This window comes from Panthera onca, chromosome A3 (genome assembly GCF_046562875.1).
Source record: "Panthera onca isolate mPanOnc1 chromosome A3, mPanOnc1 haplotype 2, whole genome shotgun sequence".
Taxonomy (NCBI): Eukaryota; Metazoa; Chordata; class Mammalia; order Carnivora; family Felidae; genus Panthera; species Panthera onca.
This window is the reverse complement of record NC_138341.1, coordinates 114,059,449-114,081,372: the sequence shown is the minus strand read 5'-3', so window position 1 is coordinate 114,081,372 and position 21,924 is coordinate 114,059,449. Positions and strand designations below refer to the sequence as shown.

The 21,924-nt window shown below is 55.6% G+C and overlaps 1 protein-coding gene across 6 annotated transcripts in view; it reads left to right on the top strand.

Annotated features, from left to right (window-relative positions):
* COMMD7 (COMM domain containing 7) overlaps nt 1-20,725 on the top strand; it is an 89,610-nt gene extending 68,885 nt beyond the window's left edge. The window contains exons 9-12 of one of the 6 annotated variants that reach the window (XR_009604919.3): nt 6,656-6,815; nt 7,561-7,725; nt 12,918-13,232; nt 16,761-17,145. Coding sequence is in view for 4 of the 6 variants with exons in the window: in XM_060615237.3 (XP_060471220.3) it covers nt 6,656-6,815; nt 7,561-7,723 (323 nt within the window). In the remaining 2 variants the exon portion in view is untranslated. Of the gene's footprint in view, nt 1-6,655; nt 6,816-7,560; nt 13,233-16,760 lie in introns of those variants that run through there. The other 5 variants (XR_009604924.3, XM_060615237.3, XM_060615249.3 and 2 more) reach the window with 5 other exon arrangements.
* The last annotated feature ends 1,199 nt before the right edge of the window (nt 20,726-21,924 follow it).

Here is a 21,924-nt window from a genome sequence, read left to right as displayed (position 1 = left end):
AGGCCCCCCCCCCCCCTGCACCCTGCATGGACACGGTGTGTGCTGATGTCTGTTGAACAAACTAAACAAAAGACGAAATGCATAAAAAGAAGGTGGAGCGGGGAAAGTGCAGGGTCCACTCATTCGGTCACCGTTCATTCTTTTATTCAACTATTGCCTGCTGAGCACCTGCTATTGGAGGCACTGGGGATCCAGCAGCAAACACAACAGGGAAACCGCTGCCAGGGTAGAGGGGACACTCTCATAGGGGAGCCAGACCCCAAAGGAAATGAATAGTGACACAGAGAGAATGCTGGTTCGTGATAAATGCCGGAAGAACACGTCCAGCAGGGAGAGGGAGGAGGCTACTGGAGAGGTTGTGAGCTGAGACTGGGGAGCCAAGGAGGCCCTGCGGAGAAGGGGTATCTGAACAAAGATTTAAAGGAGGTGGGGTTATTTGTTCATTCATTCATTCATTCATTCACTCGTTCGTTCACTTGTTCCTTCCTTCCTCTTCCTTCCTTCCTTCTTCCCTCCCTCCCTCCCTCCCTCCCTCCCTCCCTCCCTCCACGCAGTCAGCCAGTGACACCAAACATCTCCTTGGGCCTGTTATGTGGCCTTAGCAGGCCTGGTGGGAGGAGTGGAAGCAGAATCTAGGGTGACCAGTCACGGGATCTGCCCGGGGCTGAGGTGTCCTCGAGACACAGGACTTTCAGTGCCAAACCAGAAAGTCCTGGACAAACCAGGACAAGTGGTCGCCCTCACAGAGATTGCCCTCGGTACCAGCGGGCCCAGGAAAGGTCAGCAAAGGCCTCCACTTGCTTCTCTGAGGATGTGACCCTTGCGAGGGATGGGGAAGGGAGAGGCCATGCGCCCTTGCCAGGTGAGCGAGGATGACAGAGGCCCCAAATCACCAGTGCCAGAGCCTGTCAGGGGTGCAGGTATGGGACAACACTGTCTTCCGGGGATCAGCAGGCGATGGGGCGGGAAGGCATGACGGGGCCTTGGGGGTCTGTACGGGGGCCACGTTGACTGTGGGCAGCCGGCTTCCAAGCAGGTGGGTGCCTGTGTCTGCATTTTAGAAAAATCCATGCTTTGCTCTGCAAGTTTTCTCCCCCAGGCAGAGGAGAGAGAGAGAGAGAGAGAGAAAGAGAGAGAGAGAGAGCAATACCATGTCCTCGTTCCTTCTTTCCTTCATTCCAGCGAGCATTGAGCAACTTCCAAGCTCCCAACTCTGGCCAAGATGTCTGCACTGGGTCAGCAAGACAGGGAATTTCAAAGCGAATAGTGGAGAATCTAACTGAAGGGTAGAGGGGTGTTTGTTGCATTATTTTCTGTAGGTTTAGACATGTTCAAAAAATGTTGTGGTGAAGAGTAAATAAAAATAAGTCCTCGGCCCCATATAGAGCATCTGGGGAGGGTATAGATGAGGCAGGGTCCTTCCCTCCAGCAGCCCAGGCTCTGATGCGGGGTCTGGGTCCATAAACCTGCCTTTCCACATGGTGGGTGCTCCGTGTGTGTGAGGTCCTCAGAGGAAGGGCCCTGAGGCAGGTCTGGGAGGCCAGGGGGTGGGAGTGGGGCGGGGGAGGCAGGGAGCCGGGGTTCACAGGATGGAGAGGGAAAGGGAAGGGCACTCAGATGGAGGAAGAGCAGAGACAAAAGCTCAGAGACTGGAGGCACAGGGATGTTGAGGCAACAGGACGTTCTGTGTGGCTCAATGGAGGGTTCGAGAGAGACTGGAAAGGGAAGTTGTGGCCTCATGGACCTTGTCTCCTCGATTCCGCCTCTGAAAATAAAAGTGAGACTGGCCCACTGTTGCAAAATCAGAGAACACAGGAAATTATCTTAAAAAAGGAAATACAACCCCTAGGTTAGCCCACCACCAGAGGTAACCACTGTGAAGTATTCGACGCATTTCCTAATATCTTTATATATACATATATCTATACATACTTATAACTTAGAATAATAAGTTAGTTTGTATCGTGCTGTCTTTGGGTTTTTTTGAAGATTAAAAATTTTATTTTTATTTGTTTAATTTGAGAGAGCGAGAGCGCGCACGCGCGCAGGTGGGGGAGGGGCAGAGGGAGAGAGGGAATCCCAAGCAGGCTCCAGGCTCAGCACGGCAGAGCCCGATGCGGGGCTCAATCCCATGCCCCCTGAGCTCATGACCTGAGTGGAAACCAAGAGCCAGACGCTCAGCCGACTGAGCTACCCAGGGGCCCCTTAAAGATTTTAAGTAACCTCCATACCCAACCTGGGGTTCAGACTCAACCCGGAGATCGAGAGTGGCATGGTGTACGAAATTCAGGAGCCCCTGCATTTTGCTGCTTTCTACTTAACGTTATGCCAGATGCATTTTTCGAGTGCCGTTAAATAACCTCTGCTAACCTGATTTCTAAGCCATTCGGATGACTCCAGCCAGTGGTGGGTTCTTGGCTGAAGTGGTGATTTTTCATGGCTGGGCACTGTTTGTACTTGTTTGCTGTAACAAAGAACACCGTGATAAACAGCCTCCATACATACATAATTCCATGTCCACATCGCTGATTTTTTTTTTTTTTTTCTGGTCAGTTCCTAGACATGAGATTCTTGGAAACCCTGCTCAGCGCGGAGCTGGCTGGGTAACCAGGAGAGGGGGTGGGGTTCCCAAGGCCACCTGGTCCCACCTGAGGACAGCCTGGGCCTCAGCTGTAGGGAACAACTTGCACTTTCTGAGTGCCTCTGGTCCCACCTACCTCCAGGCCGGTTTGTCTGGGTGTTACACCGCCCCTCCCCGAGCTCTCTCTTTTCCCCCTTCTCTCTGTCTTACTGACTCTTCCTCATCTTTCCAGATGCTGGCATAAGCTTCCCCAGGGAGCTTTCCCAGGGCCCCCAGGCTGGGAGCTCCCCACCGCCACTCCCTCTGCCGCTGTGTGCCTGGGCCATCTCCACCGGAGTGCTTTCTTGTGGGGTCACAAGTGCTGTTTCTTTGTCTGGTTTTCCTTGTCCCCTGAGGACAAGGCCCAGGCTAGATTCATCTCTGAATTTCCTGAACCAGGGGTTGAGCTGGCTCATTTCAGTTTCAGTAAATGTTTGTTGAGCAAAGGAATGGAGAGTTGGACAAATGAATTGAACAAATGAAACAAAGTCCATGGAGGAGGCTGGGGCTCAGACATTGGACTTCAGACGAGCATCCAGTGCAGGGGGACAGAGTGGGGTGCAGAGCAGGGCCCCTGAGCCAAGAGCAAGGAGCAGGGAAGGGCAGACTCTTGAGAAAGGAAGCAGAGGCCTGGGCAGTGCAGGGCAGCAAAGGAGGAAGAGAACTAGGGACTGACCTTGGGAGTCAGAGGCAGGGGGCACGAATGGAGGGTAATGTGGACAAGAACATTCCAGAAGAGGGAAGAGTTTCATGGGCTCTGGAGCCTCCACGTGGATTCAAATCCTGACCTTGATGCGTACAAGCTGTGTGATTCTGAGTCAGTGACTTTGCTTCTCTGTGCCTCAGTTTTTCCATCTATAAAATGTGAATAACAAATGTTAGTACTTCATTCATTCATTCATTCATTTTCTTTCTCGCTTAACAAACACTTGTTGAGTGTCTGTTCTGGGCCCAGGATCAGAGGCTGAGATGGAACTGACCGTCACGGTCACACACGCAAGCAAGCCCTGTAGCCGAGATGGAACCCAGGTTTGGAGACCACAGGTTCCGTTCGTGATTCCCTGCAGTCTCCCTCCCAGGCTGTGGTGAGACCAGAGGAGGTGCAGTTACACACGGAGGAAACACTTACTAAGCAGGAGATGCTGCCAGTCCTCCTGAGGTGTCGTCATCATCAGGTAGCCTGTGCTGACCGAGCACAAGGTCTTGGAGAATGTCCCCACCCCCTCTGAGCCTCGGTTTCCTTTAGGGCGAGCAACCATCTTGGTTTGCCTAGGAATGAGGATTTCCCCAGGATGCGGTGCTCTCCATGCTAAAACTAGGACAGTCCCAGGCAAAGGGGGATGGTCGGTCACCCTAGTTCCCTCACCTGGGACATGGGGAACCGCCTGCCTCCCAGGGCTGTTGTGCACAACAGAAGTAAGCACAGGGGAAAGGCAGAAAACCATGGGAGTAGAATTCTAGATCGATTACATGAATATTAAAGACTTCCATGTGCCATGGAAATCCAGTCATGAAAAAGAATGAGCCAGCTCGCGTGTACCGCAATGGAAGAAGCTCTAAGATACATATTTTTAGTGAAAAGAGCAAGGTACGGAACGTTTTGTGTGGAGACCTTCCACTAGTATCAAAGGAGGGGTGTGAATAGACACACACATGTTCATGTGCGTGGATTCTCTGGGGAGGGAGCTGGGTGGCTGGGGAGAGAAGGTGAGGAAAAGATCAGCTTTTCACTATATATCCTTTTGTGTTGTTGGAAGGCTTTTAACCTTTTGTTGTCCTCATCAGGTTGAAAAACCTCCTCAACTTCTGTGTGTCCAAAAAAAAAAAAACCAAACAAACCCAAAATTAAAATAAAAAAGAACGATTCTAAACGATTAGAAGGCCAAAGATACACAGCAGGAAAAGCATTTAGCTCAGGGTCCAGCACCCAGGATGTGCATGAATGGCCTTCTCCCCTCTCCCACCCATGGCCTCGTTGGCTGCGGGTCTGTGTAAGCAAGGGGCACAGTGTTCATCCGGCTCAGGTGCAAGCACAGTCTGGGAACACACAGTCTGGGAACCGTAGGCCTGGGGCTCACGGGACCCTCACCCGCTTCTGTGCCTACATGTTCCGAGGTGGCCATCCACCAGGTTCCAGGGCTCTCCCTGCATCTTGGGGTGGAAGTGAGCCCATCTTGCGGGGTAAGTGCTCAGTGTTCACATACTTCCAGACTTCCCCGACTAGGAAACCTGCATGTTCTACTGCTGCCACCAAAGCCAATTCTCTCTGCCTCTGGCCTTGGGGAGAAAGAGCCACAGCTGGTGTAGGAAGGGGCTCCAGGCTCAGCCTGAGACTACCCAACGGGCCTGACCCCCACAGAGCAGCCTCCCGTGAGATCCCGGCCCAGCCCTGCCTCGAGATGCCAGACACGTGGCCAGGCTCTTTTCTTTTTTAATTTTTAGCGTTATGCACATATTTCAGGGAAACGTTCTCATTGCAATATCTCAAGCATTAACAAAATGTAGCAGACAAAAACCGGAGTAATTCCCCTGAATTTCCTGAGCCTCATTCCCCTCAAACATTACTGCCTGTTAGTGGGTATGCCCTTGAACGTTTTTGCTATCCTGTGTATATGTCTGTATCTTTCCCTCTGTATGTACATTTCCATCTGCGGGTGTGACTATACCTTCGTCTATATCTGCATCAACTGTATCTATAACTATGGATGTAGAGGTGTGTGTGCTTCTCACATAAGTGGTAACATTCTGCATGTTCTGTTCTGCATGGTGCCTCATTTTTCACTGAATGTCATATGGGCATTGTTCTGGGTCCGCACACATACAACCACCTGCTTTTTAACAGCTGAGCACTATTCCACCATGTGAGCTGGCCCGTCGTTTCTTGTCCAGTCCCCTATTGAACATTTAAATGATTTCTATTGTTTTGCTTCCACAAACGGCCCTGGGCAGGCCTCATTGTGCACAGAGCAATTTCTCTGGGATAGGTACCTGGCTAACCTCCCAGCACTACTGAAGACACTGGGTACCCCATCTGTGACGAGTACTAAAAAATCGCAGCCCGGGGAAGCCAGAGAGCAAAGCCACACTCCCACACAGGGCATAGACCGCCTGCTTCTGTGCACATCACTGGCACTCAGCTGCCCAGTGTATCACATTTTTGTATCAGACCATCTCTCCCCAGCATGATCCTTACCTCCCAAGCCTCCAATCACTCCATTGGGATGGCTTTGAAGCCTGGATTACAGGGAACTTTCCAGCCATCTTGGTTTGTCCTGCTAGTGAGTGACCTCCTGCCTGGGGTGATTTTAGGGAAAACGGAGGAATCTCCCAGTCTCCAAATTTCTCCCATATCTAAAGGAAGAGGAAGTTTCGTGAAGTCCCTGCCCCTTTTGGGAGCTCTTTTTCCTAAGGCTTCCGCCACATGGGCAGTGTGGAACAAAGAAGGGCAGGCTTGGGAGGTGGAAAGCATAGCAGGAACCAAAAGAGATAGAACCGTAATAATGGCCTATTCCTTACAAAGTACCCGCAGTGCCCCTGACCCCACACCAAGCCTGAGGCACACACCCTGCACTGGGTGCTGTAATTGCCCCCACCTTGTAAGTGAGGGAGCCGTGGCTCAGAGGGAGGGGAAGCAGGATCTGAACTCAGGCCTATACAGCCTCAAAGCCCCGGTCCTGTAATGGCAAGGAGCTAAAAATGTGTGCCAGAAGGTAGTACTGACTCCCCGGGGAGCCCAAGATACACGAAGGCTGGAGAAGCGTGTGTGTGTCTTGGTGAGGAAAGGGATCTGAGAGACGAGTGGGATTTGGGGAGCAAGGGAAGCACCTTCCGGGGTCGGCAGAACAGCCTGAACAAAAGCCCGAGGTCGGGGTGAACCTGGCATGTTGATGGGAGAAAGGTCTGGTCTGGGTCTGGGTGTGAGACGCAAAGCTGGAAGCGGCGGAGGGGGGCGGGAAGGGGCCCTGCACTGCCTGCCATGAATGCCAGGCAGGGAGCTGGCTTGCAGCTAATCACCACCGCCGTTATTATCTACAGTCAGTGACATGAACACAGCTGCCATCACCCCGGCCTTCCACACGTGTCAGCACACCCTTCCAACAACTTCAGGACATGGCCGCCACGACGTCCGTTTTGCAGACGAGGAACTGACAATGGAGCACCAAGGGGGCCGGATCACGGCTGCTGACCCACCCCGGTATGCCCTGTGCCCAGTCCTGGGACTGCCCTCCAGGACGAGAGGGACAGAGGGAGGAGGAAGGCAGACGGAGGGATGAGGGCGTGGGGCGCCCCGCAGCGCACTGTCACGGCCCCTTGCACCCTTGGGGTTTCTGAAGATGGCGGGTGCTGGCTGTGGTGTGGCCTTCCTCAGTCCTCCTGACCCGAGCCGCTTTACCCAGTGACCTGCGACTCCCAGGGCTGCTATTAGCTGCGAGCTTGGCCCGGAACCCTTCCTTCTGAATTTACATCCACAGTTCTTTCTCTCACATTCCAAACGCAAGCACTGTTGGATGGCTGCACCCCACAGAGCTCTGGGAATACATGGGACTTACCCACCCGGTTCCAGCCACTCCATGATCTGGGAAACAGCAGGCTCTTTGGGTCTGGTCCTGGCCAGAGCCTCAGTTTCCCCGTGTGTGAGACAGAAGTGGTCACTGTCAGACTGGATAATTGCTATGGGTATTTATGCTTGTCTTGGGCCCCTGCTCCTCTGGCTTCTGGTCTCAGAAGACATGTTGGCACAGGGAATGGAGTGTGGCCCCACCTCAGACCCTTGCTAGCCTCTGTCTCAGGAGGACAGAGCCACCCTGGACCGGGGGTCAGCCATGATTTCAAGCTCTGCTCCTGACACTTTCTAGCTGCAGCCTGAGTGAGCGTGTTGGTACCCACCACTTATCGGGCACCTCACGTCACAATCCCTCCCTCTTTCCCTGCCTGGGCAGGTCAGGTCGCCTCTCCGGGCCTCAGTCTCTGGATGCCTGCGATGGCTGTTCCTCCCACCCAGCCCAGCACCAGGGCTGTTCGAATGAAGCCAGTGTAAGATGCTGGATGGGGAAGAGTTTGCGGATGGAAAACTTGGCCCATTGGGAAGATTTATTGCCGTGACTGTGAGTGTGAGGGCCAAAGGCCATCGGGGCCGGACGGGCCCTGCCCAGAAGGCTGTGCTGGAGCCCAGGCCGCTTTCCCTCCATCTGTGGTGAAGGAGCAGATGACCTTCTCCCCGCGGCCTCAACGTGTGGTGACATGCCAGGGCTGGGCTCCCTTTCGACCAACATTTTGCCTCTTATTTTGGAATGCCCACCTCCCCTGCAGGGCCCTGGTCAGCACCTAGATGACCCAAGTCTGGGGGGCGGGATACACAGGCAGCCCAAACCCCTGGACAAACACAGAGACGCAGACGAAGCCCTTGCTCCCTCTCAGCCCCCAAGTCCCATCTGGTCTTCCTGTTCTCCTCTAACCTGCTATTCCTGGGGGTCCTTGCCTTACCTGTGGCCCCTGCCAGCTTCCCCACCGCCCTCATGGCCCCTCCATTTCCTCTCTTGCCACTAGCGACCTTTGGAAATCAAGGATTCCGGCAGATCTCTCCTGCCGAGTGCCCTCTGCCAAGTGTCCCAGCCTGTGCAGAGCCCCAAGGGGCAACAGGGGCCAAAGGAGAGGAAGAGTGTCCCCGTGCTCTGTAGCCTGCTGACCCCTGGCCTGCTAGAGTGGTCTCCCGCTGCTCCTGGGCCCCGCATGCTGACCGAGGTGCGCCCCCCACTCCTGCCCACAAGAGGCTGTGCCTGCCCCCTCTCTCCTCTGCCCGGACCCCACCCCTTCCCTCAAACCTGACATCGCCTCATGGGCATCAAGGCTCCCTCCGGGCCCTCTTCCCATCCTGCCTCCGGTGTGTGAGGGAACCTGTCTGTGTCCCCTTGACAGTGTGTGCTCTGTAAGCCATGGCTGCAAGTCTCTCTGAGGGGTCCATGAGCCCCGGGGGGAAAGGCACACCTGTTTCGCGGCTGGGGCTCTGAGCCCAGCACTGCGCCTGGCTCCTGAAATACTCGTCTGATACCCAAACCCATGGACGTCACTCGCCAGCCTGAGCATGGTCACCCCAGGCAGTCGGGAGTGTGTGTGACCTCAGGCTCAGCCAGGCTGAGCTATATTTAGACACCGGGGCCCGGGCGAGCTTCTGGGCCAGAGAAGGCGGCGGAGCCCATGGTGGGGCCCCAGGGGGACCTCCTCATCTAGGGGGACGGTCCCACGTAAGAGGCCGTAGCCCAGACCAGGCGCTGTTGGCTCCCACTGCCCCCAAAAAAGGCCAAGGAAAGATTCTGTTTGAACAAAGGAGGCTCTCTGGCTGGTTTTGTGTGTGGTGTGTGTTTATAGTTAGAAAAAACAAGTTCCGGGCTGGTCGGTCAGCTCCAAGGGTGGGCCAGGGGTGGGGGGCAGGGGCGAAGGCAGGGGTCTCCCGGGCAGCCCCGCGGGCCCCTGCCGGAGCTGGGTGGGTAGCCGTCTGCCCACCGGGCTGCCTGCGCGGCGTTCCTCCCCCGCATACCTCCGGCGGCGCCGGGCCAGGCCAGGGTGCGGCCACCCGGCGGGCGAGGAGGGGCTGGCCTGGCCCCGGCTGCTCGCTCCCCTGCTCTCCCGGGCGGGCAGGAGGCAGGATGGATGTTCGCAATAATTACCCAGCTGCAGCTTCCCCAGAGCGGCCGCCATAGCAACGGTGCCGGGCGCCCCAGCCGAGCGGGCGGCCGAGTGGCAGGAGGGGGTGTGGGCGCTCTGGGCAGGTCGGGGAGGGGGTCGCCCGAGCCCCCGGCGCAGCCCCACTGGCTGCCTTTGTTGGCTCCCTCTCCCCGTCTGCCCCTCCCCCAGAGGCCAGGGGGAGGGGGCTTTGTCTGGGCACAGGGAGGTTGGCACGGCCCAGGGGAGGCTCCAGCGACGCCCCATTCCCGCTGCCAGGACCCGTGGGGGCAAGGGAAGCAGGTGTCAGGACTGGGGGTGCTTGGGGTCCCTGTGGCTCAGGGCTCCACTCGGGGCATGTCGGCTGCCCGCTGCTCACCCAGGACCCTTGGGTGTAATCACCCCCAATGTCATCTCCCCTCTCCAGAGGGGGGCGCGCAGTCACTGAGGGCTCTCCAGGAAGGGTGTTTATGACTCTACTCACGCTGCCCTGGCAGGGTCCTGCTGGAGCCAGGCATAGAGCTGTTGTGGGCAGGGCTGGCTTTGTGTGTGGGGTTGCCTGTGGGGGAGGCCTTGGGCCCAGAGGCAGTGCTTCAGGACCCCCAGAATCCTGCCCTGATGGTGTCCAGGCCACTCCACTCAATAGTAAAGGCCCCATAGGCCTCCCTCCTGAGAATGCTTGATCTGATGGAGGGGATACATTTACCTCCATTTTACAGATGGGGAAGCTGAGGCCAGAGAGGTTATGTGGCCTGTCTGAGGTCACACCACTGAAAATAGAGAGTGTCCAGCCAGTTCAGGCTTGTCACGGCCCTGCCATCGCTGTGGTATTTGTTGTGGCTATTCCCCAGTCATCTGTCATCTGGCAGTGTAGCCCAGTAGTTGGTAAGGGCGCAGACTCTTTGGTCTGGGCTGGGAACGGGAACGGGGGTGGGGGGGTGTGGGGATGCGAGTCAACCTCTCCCAGCCTCAGTTTTCCCCTCGGTCCAGTGGGGGATATAATGAACCTTCCCTTATGGGATTGTTGCACGGATTAAAGAAAACAGTGCATGGAAAGAGCAGCGCCTGGCACGTGGGAAGTGTTAGCTGTTGTTATTGTTGGAATTATGATTATTTTTATTATTGTTACAACGCGAGGAGGTGGACCTATGCTCTCACCAAAGCCCCTTTTGGCTCTGGCCTCCCAGGGCTCTCCAGGCGGCTTTCTGAAGGCGAGGCCTCTCCAGCAGGCACCAGAGAGGCTAAGCAGGCTCGGAAGTGGGGAGTTCACAGCCTAGCGAGGAGCGGGTGCTAATTGCCTAATCCCGCAAGTGTGTCTGGGGTGTGGGCTGTGAGTGTGAGGAAGGAGACAGATGTGGGGCTGAGATGGGGTGTGCCAAGCAAGGGCTGAGACCCCATGTAAGCAGAGTGAGCCGGAAGGGCCTCTCCAGGGGGCCAGCCTGTGGAAAGGTCAGGAAGAGGACATTCTAGAACATGGCCTTCCTTGAGGAACCGAAGGGGTGCCAGGGTTCTGGAGCAGAGAGAGACAGGAAGACTAAGGTCGGTGAGGTCTCACAGGGTTGGATCCCCAGGGCTTTGTGGGCCATGGAGGAGAGTTTTGGGATATGATTCTAGAAGCTGTAGAAAGTCAGAAAGTGGTTTTCGTCAGAGAAGGAGGTCAATACATATTTGTTAAATGAATGAATGAATGAATGAATGAGTGAATGCATGATTGAATGAATGGAAGTTTTGTTTTGCAGTGGCCAACCACAGAAACCCTCTCCCTTCACCTCTCCCCCTCCCCATCACCCCAGTCCTTCCCTGATGGTTTGGTCCAGTCATTTGTCAGCCGCTGCCCTGGGAGCCCACAGTCATATGGTGGATGATCAACAAGTAAATGGAAGAATTCCAGGTCAGCTGTTTGGCCAGTCTGGAGGAGTGTCCTAAGAAAGGAGAGATGACACTGGTCAGGGCACTTTCTGAGATGGGTGTTGAAGGAATAGGAGTTCACCGTGTTGCCAAGGCAGAGAACACAGCACCTGCACAGGTTCAAAAACAGGAAACAGCACAGCACAGTGGGAGAATATTTTAGTGTTTTCGTGGGACCAGTGATAATTAAGGACAGCTACCTTTATGGAGCCCTGACTGTATGTCTGGCCCAGGGCTACAAGGCATGTGCTCTTTGGAATCACACAATTTAAACCCTGCTCTCTTTGTGGCAGCGGCCGATTTCACCTTTCAGAATGAAGAATCGAGGTTCAGATAAGTCAAGTAACTTGCTCAAGGTCACACAGCAAACCCAGAGTCCGTTCCCTCCAACACTCAGGGGTGGGGTTGGACTGATGATTCTAACTGGGCCATAAAAGGCCCTGAAGGCCAGGCTAATGTCAGGATCCAGTTCTGGGGCTTCTGGGGAGTCATGGTGAGGCTTTGAGGTGGGGAGAGAGAGGGTCGGAGCTGCGTGCGAGAAGAGACTCTGTGGCCTCTGTGGAGGGTGGGTAGAGCCACCAAGACCAGCCGAGAGGCTGCTACAGTGGTGCAAGTGAGGGCTGGTGGGGTCTTGATCCACAGGGGCCCCAGGGCAGGACAAGGGGAGGCCTTTGAGGGAGGCCGAAGGGCAGAGGTGGGGCCGGGTGAGCAGAGAGAGGCCTCTGGCATGGAGGCCTGGCTCATGGCTAGAGTTCAAGTGTAATGAGCCTGACAGGAAGTTGGTGCTCTTTCCTCCCCTCTGGCCGGTTATTATTTCACTGATATGTACAAGAGTTGGCCTTTTCTCCCTTGTGAGATTACAGGCGGCTTTTTTCTTTAAAGGTGGCTGGGACAAGGCATTTCTTAACCCACAGTGATGCTGGCTGATGGTGGCATTTCAGGCACAGGGCCACTACTGTGGGTTTTCCCCAGAGTCTCCAAGGCCCCTAACAAGCCAAGAGCACAAGGCACCATTCTTGGTGGCAGTGACCCCTGAGTGTGCAAGTGGGAGCCAGCATTTGGGAGGGGGTCTGGGCAGGGGTCAGACTGCCCTGGGTCCATTCCAGACGTTGCTACAGCTACAGAAACTGGAGACGCTTCTGGAAGCCCAGCAGCAGCATTCCTGACCTCCCTCTTTGGGCTTCCCGAGGCCGGGCCAGTGAACTGAAGCCCTTGGCCCGCCTGCCCGCTGCTCTGGGAATATTGTAGCTGGTGGGCCAAGCAGGCGGTGGCTCGAGCTGCAGGTGCTATATGTCACCTGAGCCCAGGTCCCGGCTGCTCCACGGGGAGGAGGGAGCATGTTCCCATACAGCCTACTGGCTGGCTCGCTTCCTCTTCCTCGTAACTCAGAGAAGCATGGCCCGGGCCTTCCCCAGCCCAGAACCTGGGATGAAGGTGTGGCTTTGTCGACCCCCTGCCCACACCTCAAGTCCCTTCTGGGTGTCTGAGGCCAGTGGGGAATTGGGACTTGGTGGAAAGTGCTGGTCTGGAATCCAGTAGTCCGAGGTTGAAATCCTGGCTTGGCTTTTTAACACCTAGGTGTCCTTAGACAAACCACCCTCTTCGCTGAGCCTCAGTTTCCACACCTGTAAAAGGGGGGGGGGGGGTTCGTATAAGATGGAATGAGATGATGGCTCCCACACAGAGCAGACAGGAAGTGTGAGCCCCTGTGTCCCCTTCTGTTCCCCAGCAGTACCACCGGGGAAGAGATGGGCCAGACGCAAGCCAACACAAAATCACTGGGAGCCTGATGAATCTGGGGACGATGGCCCTTGTCAGAGGCCCTGCTTGAGCCGGATGTGCTGTCAGCTCGGCGTCCAGATGGGCACCCCAGAGCAGGGCACGCCTGGCCAGCCGTGGAGCACAGATGGCAACAGCACAGGAGGCCAGACCCAGGTCTCCCGGGCCAGAGCCAGGACTGCGGTGGGACGGACCATGGAGGTGGCCGGGGGCGCCAGCAGCCTCCAGGCCCTCCCTTTCTCCTAGAAGAGCCTCAGCTGTTCAGGTCAGTCTCTATCGGCGGTGGTCACACTGCTGATCTTGGCGCTAAGTTTCACCAGCCTTTAGGAGCCCTTCCTCATCTGTAACCCTGCCCTCTGTGACAAGGCAGACAGCTGAGTCCCCAGGAACGGTCACTGGCTTCTGTCTACATGACCGGGTCCTCTCCAGCACACCCCAGAATCCTCGAAGGATGGGACAGTCCCTTCTGGCCTCACCACTCTGGGATTTTCTTCTCCCAGAATCTCTCACAAGGCAGCCCACGGAGCTGAGGCCACCACCATCCCCATCCCACAAACGGGACGTAGGGGGCAGCTCCATTCATTGCAAAACTCCTTTGGAGCGACGCGGCACCCTCCAGAATGACTCTGTTACCTTGGAGTAATCCAGTTCCCACACGCCTCTTACACATCTGCATTCACCGTTCCCTCTGCCTATAGTGCTCTGCCCCTAGATCCCTACCAACTCCTGCGTGTCCTTGAAGCCTCTGTTCTAATGCCCCCTCCCCACAGGAGCTCTTGTGATCATCTAAAGGTGCCTCCCTTCTCACTCGCTACCCCCTACTCTCTCTAGTCTTCTTCCTAGCACTTACGCACTGTTTGGTTAACGTGCAATCACCTGCCTCCCACACCCTGGCCCCAGGAGTGCGAGTGCCACCAAGGTGAGGGCCTCTCTTGTTCACGGCTGAACCCCAGGGCCTAGCACAGGGCCCGGCCTAGAGAAGGCACTCCATACAATCGTCGAGAGAATAAACGAGCGAATGGATGACAGAAGGAATTTATCACTCAGCACACATTTATGGGCACATACTTCGGGCAAGGTCACCATCGGTACAGGGCCTGGGAGCCAAAACCCTCACACCGGGTCTTGGGGATGACGCTGCAGGGCAGATGACCCAAAAGCAGAGGACAGAAGGAGGCAGGGAGGAATCCCAGGAAACCGAGGCATGGGTTCTCATCTGGGACCATCTTCCATTTCCTAGCTGTGTGCTTTGGGGCTCAGCGCTTGCCCTCTCTGAGCCCCACAGTCCTCCCTGTAAAGTGGAGCAAAAAATTCTGACCAGGGGGCCCCAGCCGGCCTCCGCCTCATCTCCCAGCCACCGCCATCTGGGCACATCTAAAATCTATTATCCACATGGCAGCCAAAGGGGCCTTTTCTTTTATCTTATTTCTTTCACTTCCAAAAAAGTATTTATTTTTTGAATAGGTGACAAATTTGCATGGCTCAAAATTCAAAAGGTGCGAGAATGAGTGTAGAAAAAAGAAAGTATCCCTCCCACCTGGCCCAGCCAGCCAGAACTCCACCCCAGAGGCAGGCACTGTTTCCTCCTATTTTCATCTATCATGCCAGAGATAATTTTATGCATATACAAGCCAATGCATACCTTTCTCTCTCTCTCTCTCTTTTTTAAGCAGACCACGCACATGGTTCTGCCCCGTGCTTTTCTTCACTTGACAATCAATCTGGAGAATTTACAGAGGACTTTTAAAAACAAACAGAATGACTGGTCCCTCCCTTGCAAACCACCCCTCTGGTGGATCCCTAGCCTTCTCAGAGTAAAATCCAGACTTCCACAGGGTGCTCTCTTATCTGGCCACTGCTGACATCTCTGAACTCACCTCCCTCTCTCTCCCACTGGCTCCCTCTGCCCCAGCCACCGTGACCTCCTCACTGTTCCTCCAATATGGCAGGCACAATTCCACCCCAGGGCCTTTGCACTTGCTGTTCTGTCTGCCCTCTGCCTCCATAAATTCTCTCGGCTCTCTCCTTTTTTTCAGGTCTCTACTCAATTAGCACCTGTTCCGAGAGCTCTCCCTGATTAATTACCCTGACTAAAGCATCCATTCCCTGCCCTGTCCCTTTATTCCCCTTTATTTTTCTTGATAGCATTGATTAGCATTTGTGATGGGGTGTAACTGTACTTCATCTGACTCTTCCACCTGACTGCTGGGTCTGTCTTCGTCAAACACCATTCAATACTTGCAAATTTTTTTTTAAGATTTTATTTTTAAGTAATCTTTATACCCAAAGTCAACCTTGAACTCACAACCCCGAGATCAAGAGGCGCACCGACTGAGCCAGACAGACCCCCCAACACTTAGATTTTTTTTTTTTAAATAAAGTTTATTTATTTATTTGGAGGGGGGGGAGAGAGAGAGAGAGAGAGCAAATGCACAAGAATGGGGGAGGGGCAGAGAGTGAGGGAGAGAGAGAATCCCAAGCAGGCTCCGTGCTGTCAGCGCAGAGCCCAACACAGGGCTTGAATTCACGAGCCCATGAGATCATGGGCTGAGCTGAAATCAAGAGTTGGACGCTTAACCGACTGAGCCACCTGCGTGCAATCCCCCCAAACACTTCGATTTTAATGAGTACTCCGTAACTATGTGTTGTCTGGTGAATCAACATCCCCATTTTACAGACGAGGAAACTGAAGCACAGAGAAGGGAAATCCCTGCCCAAAGCCGGGGGCGGGGTGGGGGGTGGGGTGGGGTGGGCATCGCAATTCCATCACCCCTCCTGGGTTCTTTCTCCTCGGAGCCCCTCCTCCATTTCCTAGCTGTGTGGTCTGGGGCTGGCCTCTTGCCCTCTCTGAGCCCCAGCGTCTTCCCTTTCCGTGCCGCGAGGGACTGTGAGGAAGATGAGAGGGTGTCCGTGGCGCTTTCTCGGAGGAGCACAGCCTTACTCACACATCATGATGCATCAGATACATCGCTGTCCTTTGTCCGCCGGGACCCCACCGAGGCTGGCCCATCATGGCCGTCTAGTGCAACGAGAAGGTTCCCAGCCACTAACAGTATTTTTAAACAACGATCCCAAGGAAATATTTTTAAAAGCCTGCGTCGTGCTGGGGAACAGCTCTGAATTATTAACTATCAGGTAGCCCTGCTATATTTTTGGACAGAGTTTATTCCGACACATACAATTTTCCTCCTGGTAATTTATGAAAAGCGCATTCCCTTCTTCAGGAAGTCACACCCCCTTCTGAGCACCACCTCCCCCACCCCAAACTTGAATGTTTACTGGGTAAATGCAACAAACTTTTATCTTAAAGTGCATCTGCTTGCTCGCTTGATACTGGAGGACATTTCCCAGGGAGACACTGCAACGGTATTTTCTGAAATGTCCAGCCTGGGGCCTTTTAGGAATTCAATAAAACCTTGTCAATTAGGATGAATTAATCATCCACCCCCTGCAAGGCCCCCTTTCCCTCTGCCCCACACTGTGACACCTACTGGGGAGATCACATATCTGCTTCATAGCCAGGCGTTTGTGGGTTCAAGCCCCAGGGGAATCCTGTTTCTTGGGACTCAGGGAAAGTGGCCTCCCCCTGCATTGCCTACCCTGTCCCAGGCCTCAAAGGCACACACAGAGTAAAATGATCCTGAATCTAGAGGCAGAGGCCCTACGTTGTCTTGGCATCAGACTTAGCCGAGTGACCACAAGTAAGTCACCAAACCTCTCTGATCCAGTTTTTGTGTTTTTGGTTTTGGTTTTGGTTTTGTTTCCTGATACAGTTTTCTCATCCCTAAAGCAGGAGGTGATGGTCCGAATTCAGGCATCCACTCAACAAATATATAGACGACCACGTGCTGGGCACTGGGGACCCAAGCCAACGCCCACCCTCACGGAGCTCAATCCAGGTGGCAGGTCCGACCAGCTACACACACGAGTGAACAAGAGAAATGTTGAACGCTAGTAACAGCTATGGAGAAAATAAGGCTGGGGGCGCCTGGGTGGCTCAGTCGGCTGAGCACCTGACTCTTGATTTCGACTGTGGTCATGATCTCACAGTTCGTGGAATCGAGCTCCACGTGGGGCTCTGTGCTGACGGTGCGGAGCCTGCTTGGGATCCTCTCTCCCTCTCTCTCTCTGCCCCTCCCTATTCGCTTGCACACATGTTCTCTCTCTCTCTCTCAAAATAAATACTTAAAAAATTAAAAAAGAGAAAAGAAGGCTGGGGTAGGGAGGTGTGATTTTCAGAAGGAGGTCCAGGACAGGGTGGGATGGGGGGAATGAAGCAAATCCCAGACCTCAGCAGGGAAGAGTGTGCCCCCCAAGCCCCAGAGACAGACATTCGGCAGTGTCTGGAGATTTGGGGTTGCTGCCCTGGGGGTGGGGTGCTGCTGACCTCCCGCAGCGCAGGGGGCAGCCCTAAAGTGGACAACGCCCGGGCCCTGGACGTCATTAGTCCCGAGGGGAGGAACCCTGCTATGGGGCCGTGGGCCACTGCAAAGCCTTTGGCTCGTACTCCAGGTGGAAGCCACGGGAGGGTTTCAAGCAGAGGGAAGACGTGACGTGACTGGGTGGAAAATGGGCTGTATGGGGGAGAGGGATGGCCGAAGTCCCCAGAGATGCCCGCACAAAGACGACGCCACTGATCCCCAACCCTCCTTTACAGGGAGCAGCCGCCGGGTGCTGCTCACGTAGCAGGTAGCAGCCGACAAGCTGGACCAGGGCCTGCCCTCGCTGGGTGTGCATTCCACTCGGGGAGCGGCAGGCACATATGCACGGAGCCACTGCTCTGTGCAGAGTGCAGAAAGCTCCTCCCGTGTCACTTGGGACGTGCTCCAGGGTCCACAGGCTGTGCCTGGCCCCTCTGCGCCCTGCCCGGCCCTGCGCTCCCTCGCACCCTGTCTCCGGGCCTGCGGATGTACCTGGGGTGTGCTCGCCTCCCACCAGCAGTGCCTATGCTCTTCCCTCTGCTTAGATACTCCCCTGCTTTTGTGACCCTTCTCAAACGTCACCGCCTTACCGAGGCTCCCTTGGCCCCCAGCCGCCCTGTCTAAACAGCTGTCACTTCATCCTTCACCTTCTGGCTCCATCCTCTGCTTCTATCCATCCTCCCATCCATCCTCCCTTCCGTCTATTCATTCGTTCAACAAATGCTCAGTGAGTCTTAACTATGTGCCAGCCCCTGTGCTGGGTGCGGGGGCCCCAGGAGGGAATGAGACAGACAGGGCCCCACTCACGCAGGTCCACTGAGGACAGGTGTTATTAGTCACACAAGCACACGCCTGCAGCTATAAGAAGAGTTGTAAAATAAAGGTTCGGGTGCCCTGGGAGTGTACAATGGGAGTGCCTGGCACAGGCTGGGGTCAAGGAGGGCTTCCTTGAGGAAGCGGCCGCTGAGCTGAGGTCTGGAAGGCAGTAGGAGGTAAGAGGGTGAAGTGTGGGTGCATTGGTTAGGGGGCTGGGGGTGGGCAGGAGCATGGTGCATGTGGGGACACTGGAGGCCAGTCAGCGTGGAAGAGCTTGGAGAGGTCGGGAGGTGCGTGGGGGGCAGGAAGTGAGGTCCAGAGGTAACCGGGGGCTCAATCATGTGAGGCCTGTGGACCAGGGTAAGGAGGGCCAGGGGGAGGTTTGAGGCAGGGGGAAGTGGGAGATAATTTACATCCTGGGTCCTCTTGCTCTTGGAGAATAATCTGAAAGGGGATGAAGGGGACCGCAGTGAGAAGGGTGCTATGATTGTCCAGGCCAAAGAGGGTAGTGGCCTCAACCAGGAGGTAGCAGGGGAGATGGAGAGAAAGTGAAACGTCAAATGGACGGCTCTGAGGGTGGAGTGGATGTGAGGCTAAGAGCAAGGGAGGAGTCAAATATTCATTCACCCACTGAGTTGCCCTTTGTTGGGCATTGAGTAGTCCACTGGCCCAAGAGTCCCCTTCTCCATCCATCCATCCATCCATCCATCCATTCATCCACCTGCCCATCCATCCATCCATCTACACATCCATCCATCCATCCATCCATCCATCCACCTGCCCATCCGTCCATCCATCTACACATCCATCCATCCATCCATCCATCCATCCACCTGCCCATCCGTCCATCCATCTACACATCCATCCATCCATCCATCCATCTGCCCATCCATCCATCCATCCATCTTTCTATTCTGTGTTTCTCAGCACCTACTGTGTATAAGACTGAGTGTTGAGACCCAGGGACCAGAAAGCCGAGCATTTATCCCACTCTCACTGGGAATCCGGAAGTCTGGTTTCAGTTAGAGAATCTTAGCAAGGCTGGAAGGGGCCCGAGAGGTCAGAGGCCAGATGCCATTGCTCCAGGGGCACTGAGGCCAGGAGAAGTGCAGGTCCCCATCCATTGCCGAGAAGCAGGAGGATGGGCCTTGGAATCAGAGAGCCCCCACACCTCCCACTGCAGCCCTTTCGCCGGTCTCCTGGAAGTCCTTCCTGGGACCCTTCAATCCCTAAGGAGGCCCTGCAGCCATATGGGGAGTAGCCTTCCTGGGCCCACAAGCCCCTCCTTGCAGACATCCTTGTCTCACTGCACCCCCCCCCCCAACCCCAATGGCTGCAGGAGGGGCCCGTCTGAGAAAGTGCTTCTGTGCCGCCCAGAGGGCCCCTGGGCTGCTGATTCATGGCTCACAGGAGCTGCCTGTTAAATATGCAGAGCTTGGCTATGGCCTGTGCCTGTCTCTTTAAGGCGGGCTTGGGGCTCCCTACCCAACCAGCATTCCCTGAGGAACAGGAACCGGGCAGGCCTGGTGTCTCCTGGGTATAGACCTTGTGACTCCTGTTAAGGCAGCCTGGGGCGGGACCACAGGTCCCTGGGTGGAGCAGGGAGGCACCCCCCAGCTCAGAGAGGCCATCCTTTTCCCAGGATCACATTCCCAGGAAGGAAAGGAGCCTGGATCCCAGATCGGGCAGCTGGATTCCAAAGTTTGGGTCTGTGGCACCTAGGAGGTCCTGAGCAAGGGTAACCTATTGTTTGGTTTGTCTGAGGCTAAGGGGGTAAACCAGGACGTGTCGGTCACTCTATTATGAGCACTCTATCAAGGCCAAAGCAATACCCATGCCGATAGCCCTGTGGGGTGGAAAAATTCCTGGGTCCTAGGGGCTGCCCCCCCGGGACAAGTGTGACCTTGGGCAGATCCTCTGGTCTCTATACTCCCTTCTCCTCAGCTATAATGTGAGGCCATGGCCACTGCTCTGCCCCACTCAGGCCAGTGAGAGATTCCAGGCTGCCCAGACTTGGATGCTTCGTTTGAATCCGTTTCTGTGCACTGGGGTCAGCTGTCCTTGGGGACTTCTGGATTGGCCGATGTGAGGAAGGGGATCCGTGGAATCACCGGGCACAGGGCTTGGCACATAAGAGGTGCTCAGTGCATACTGAATGAATGCATGCGTGCATAAATGAGCGGACAGAAACATTTGTCTGTGCCTCCTCCGTGCACAGAGCTGGCAAAACAGAAGAACCAGACCTAGCCCTGACACCAGGAGGTCATCCTCGGCGGGGAGGGGAGACAGAAGAAGAGGCAGTGCCCAGAGTGGCCCCGGTTTGACCTTCTGGGTTATACTACTGCCGGCCAGGGGACCTTGGGCAGATCACTTTACTGTTCTGTGTCTCAATATTCCCCACCTGAAAACAGCATTCAAAATGGCATCTTCCTTACAGGTGTTGAAAGAAGTAAACAAGCAAATGCACGTAGCGCCCAGCACCTGCACGATGGTGGTTATTATTATTGCAATCATGATGTGAGGGAGGCAGATGGGGGAGAGGGGAGAGGTTGCCAGGAGGAGGGGGCAGTGGCAAGGGGAGAGCCAGGAACCCAAAAGGGTGACCTTGGGGAAGGCGCCTAGCCTCTGTCTCCAGCTGGCACGGAAGAAGTTGGAAGCAGCAGCTCTCAGGCCTCTGGGGTCTGCTGGTCTGAGTCTGCAGAGTCTTCAGGAAGCTGAGATCCCTGACTAGGGGGGTGGGGTGGGGGAGGTGGGGCGGGGGTGGGGGGGGGGCCCTTTCTGGCAGAAGCCCTTCTGCCTTGTCCACACCTCATCAGGGCCAGGGTCGGGTCCAAGGACAAATCACACGATTCGTTGCTGCCGGGCAGCCTTCAGCCTCGCCACAAGACCACGCTTGGCAGGTGAGGAATCCACCACAGCTAAGGTTCACCAGCTACCTGATGAGCCAGGGTGGGGCAACCATTTGCTGAACCAGAGCCAGCTCTGCCCCGACCCTGTCCCACATAGAGCTCTTTCAGCTCTGTCGCTCTTATCCTCCAGAGGCGGATGGGGAACTGAGGCTCAGGGAAGCCAGTGGGTCACCCGTGTTGCCCAGTGAACAGGCAGAGCAGAGAGGCCAGGTCTTAGGCAACCAGTCTCTACCTGCTTCTTCCTGGGCTCCACGGGACCCACGGGGACAGGGACAGATGGCAGGCTTCTCCCCAGGACACAGAGACATTGGGCATTATCATAGCCTACCACCCACGCTAGCTGGCCCACTGCCCTCCAGCTCCCGCGCCTGCTCTGTTCCAGGGTTCCCAGAAGCCCCATGGCCAAGCCCATTCATTGTGCAAAGGCCAAGGTGGCACTGGCTGACTCCCCTCCTCTTGGCCCAGGAGCTGAAACCCGGGGACAAGGCTGATGCTGAAACCGGCCAGGCGAGGGGCCTGCAGCCTGCCACTGTGCTGGGCAGGCAGGGGTCCTGAGCCACTTCTGGGCACCTGCTCGCTCACTCGGCCTCGTTTGCCATAATTATCCAGCCGTCCCCTTCAAATGTATGGCAACCATAGCAACAGACAGATGTTCTGTCCCAGCCACAGTCCACAGTGAGCCAGGAGGCAGCACAAAACTTAACCCCTTCCAGCTCAGGCAGGCAAGGGCAAGAGTGGACTGTGGGCCCAGAGGCCCCAGCCAGACGCTTAACCTCACTGGACCCCTCCACGTAGGACTAGGTGACTCCTG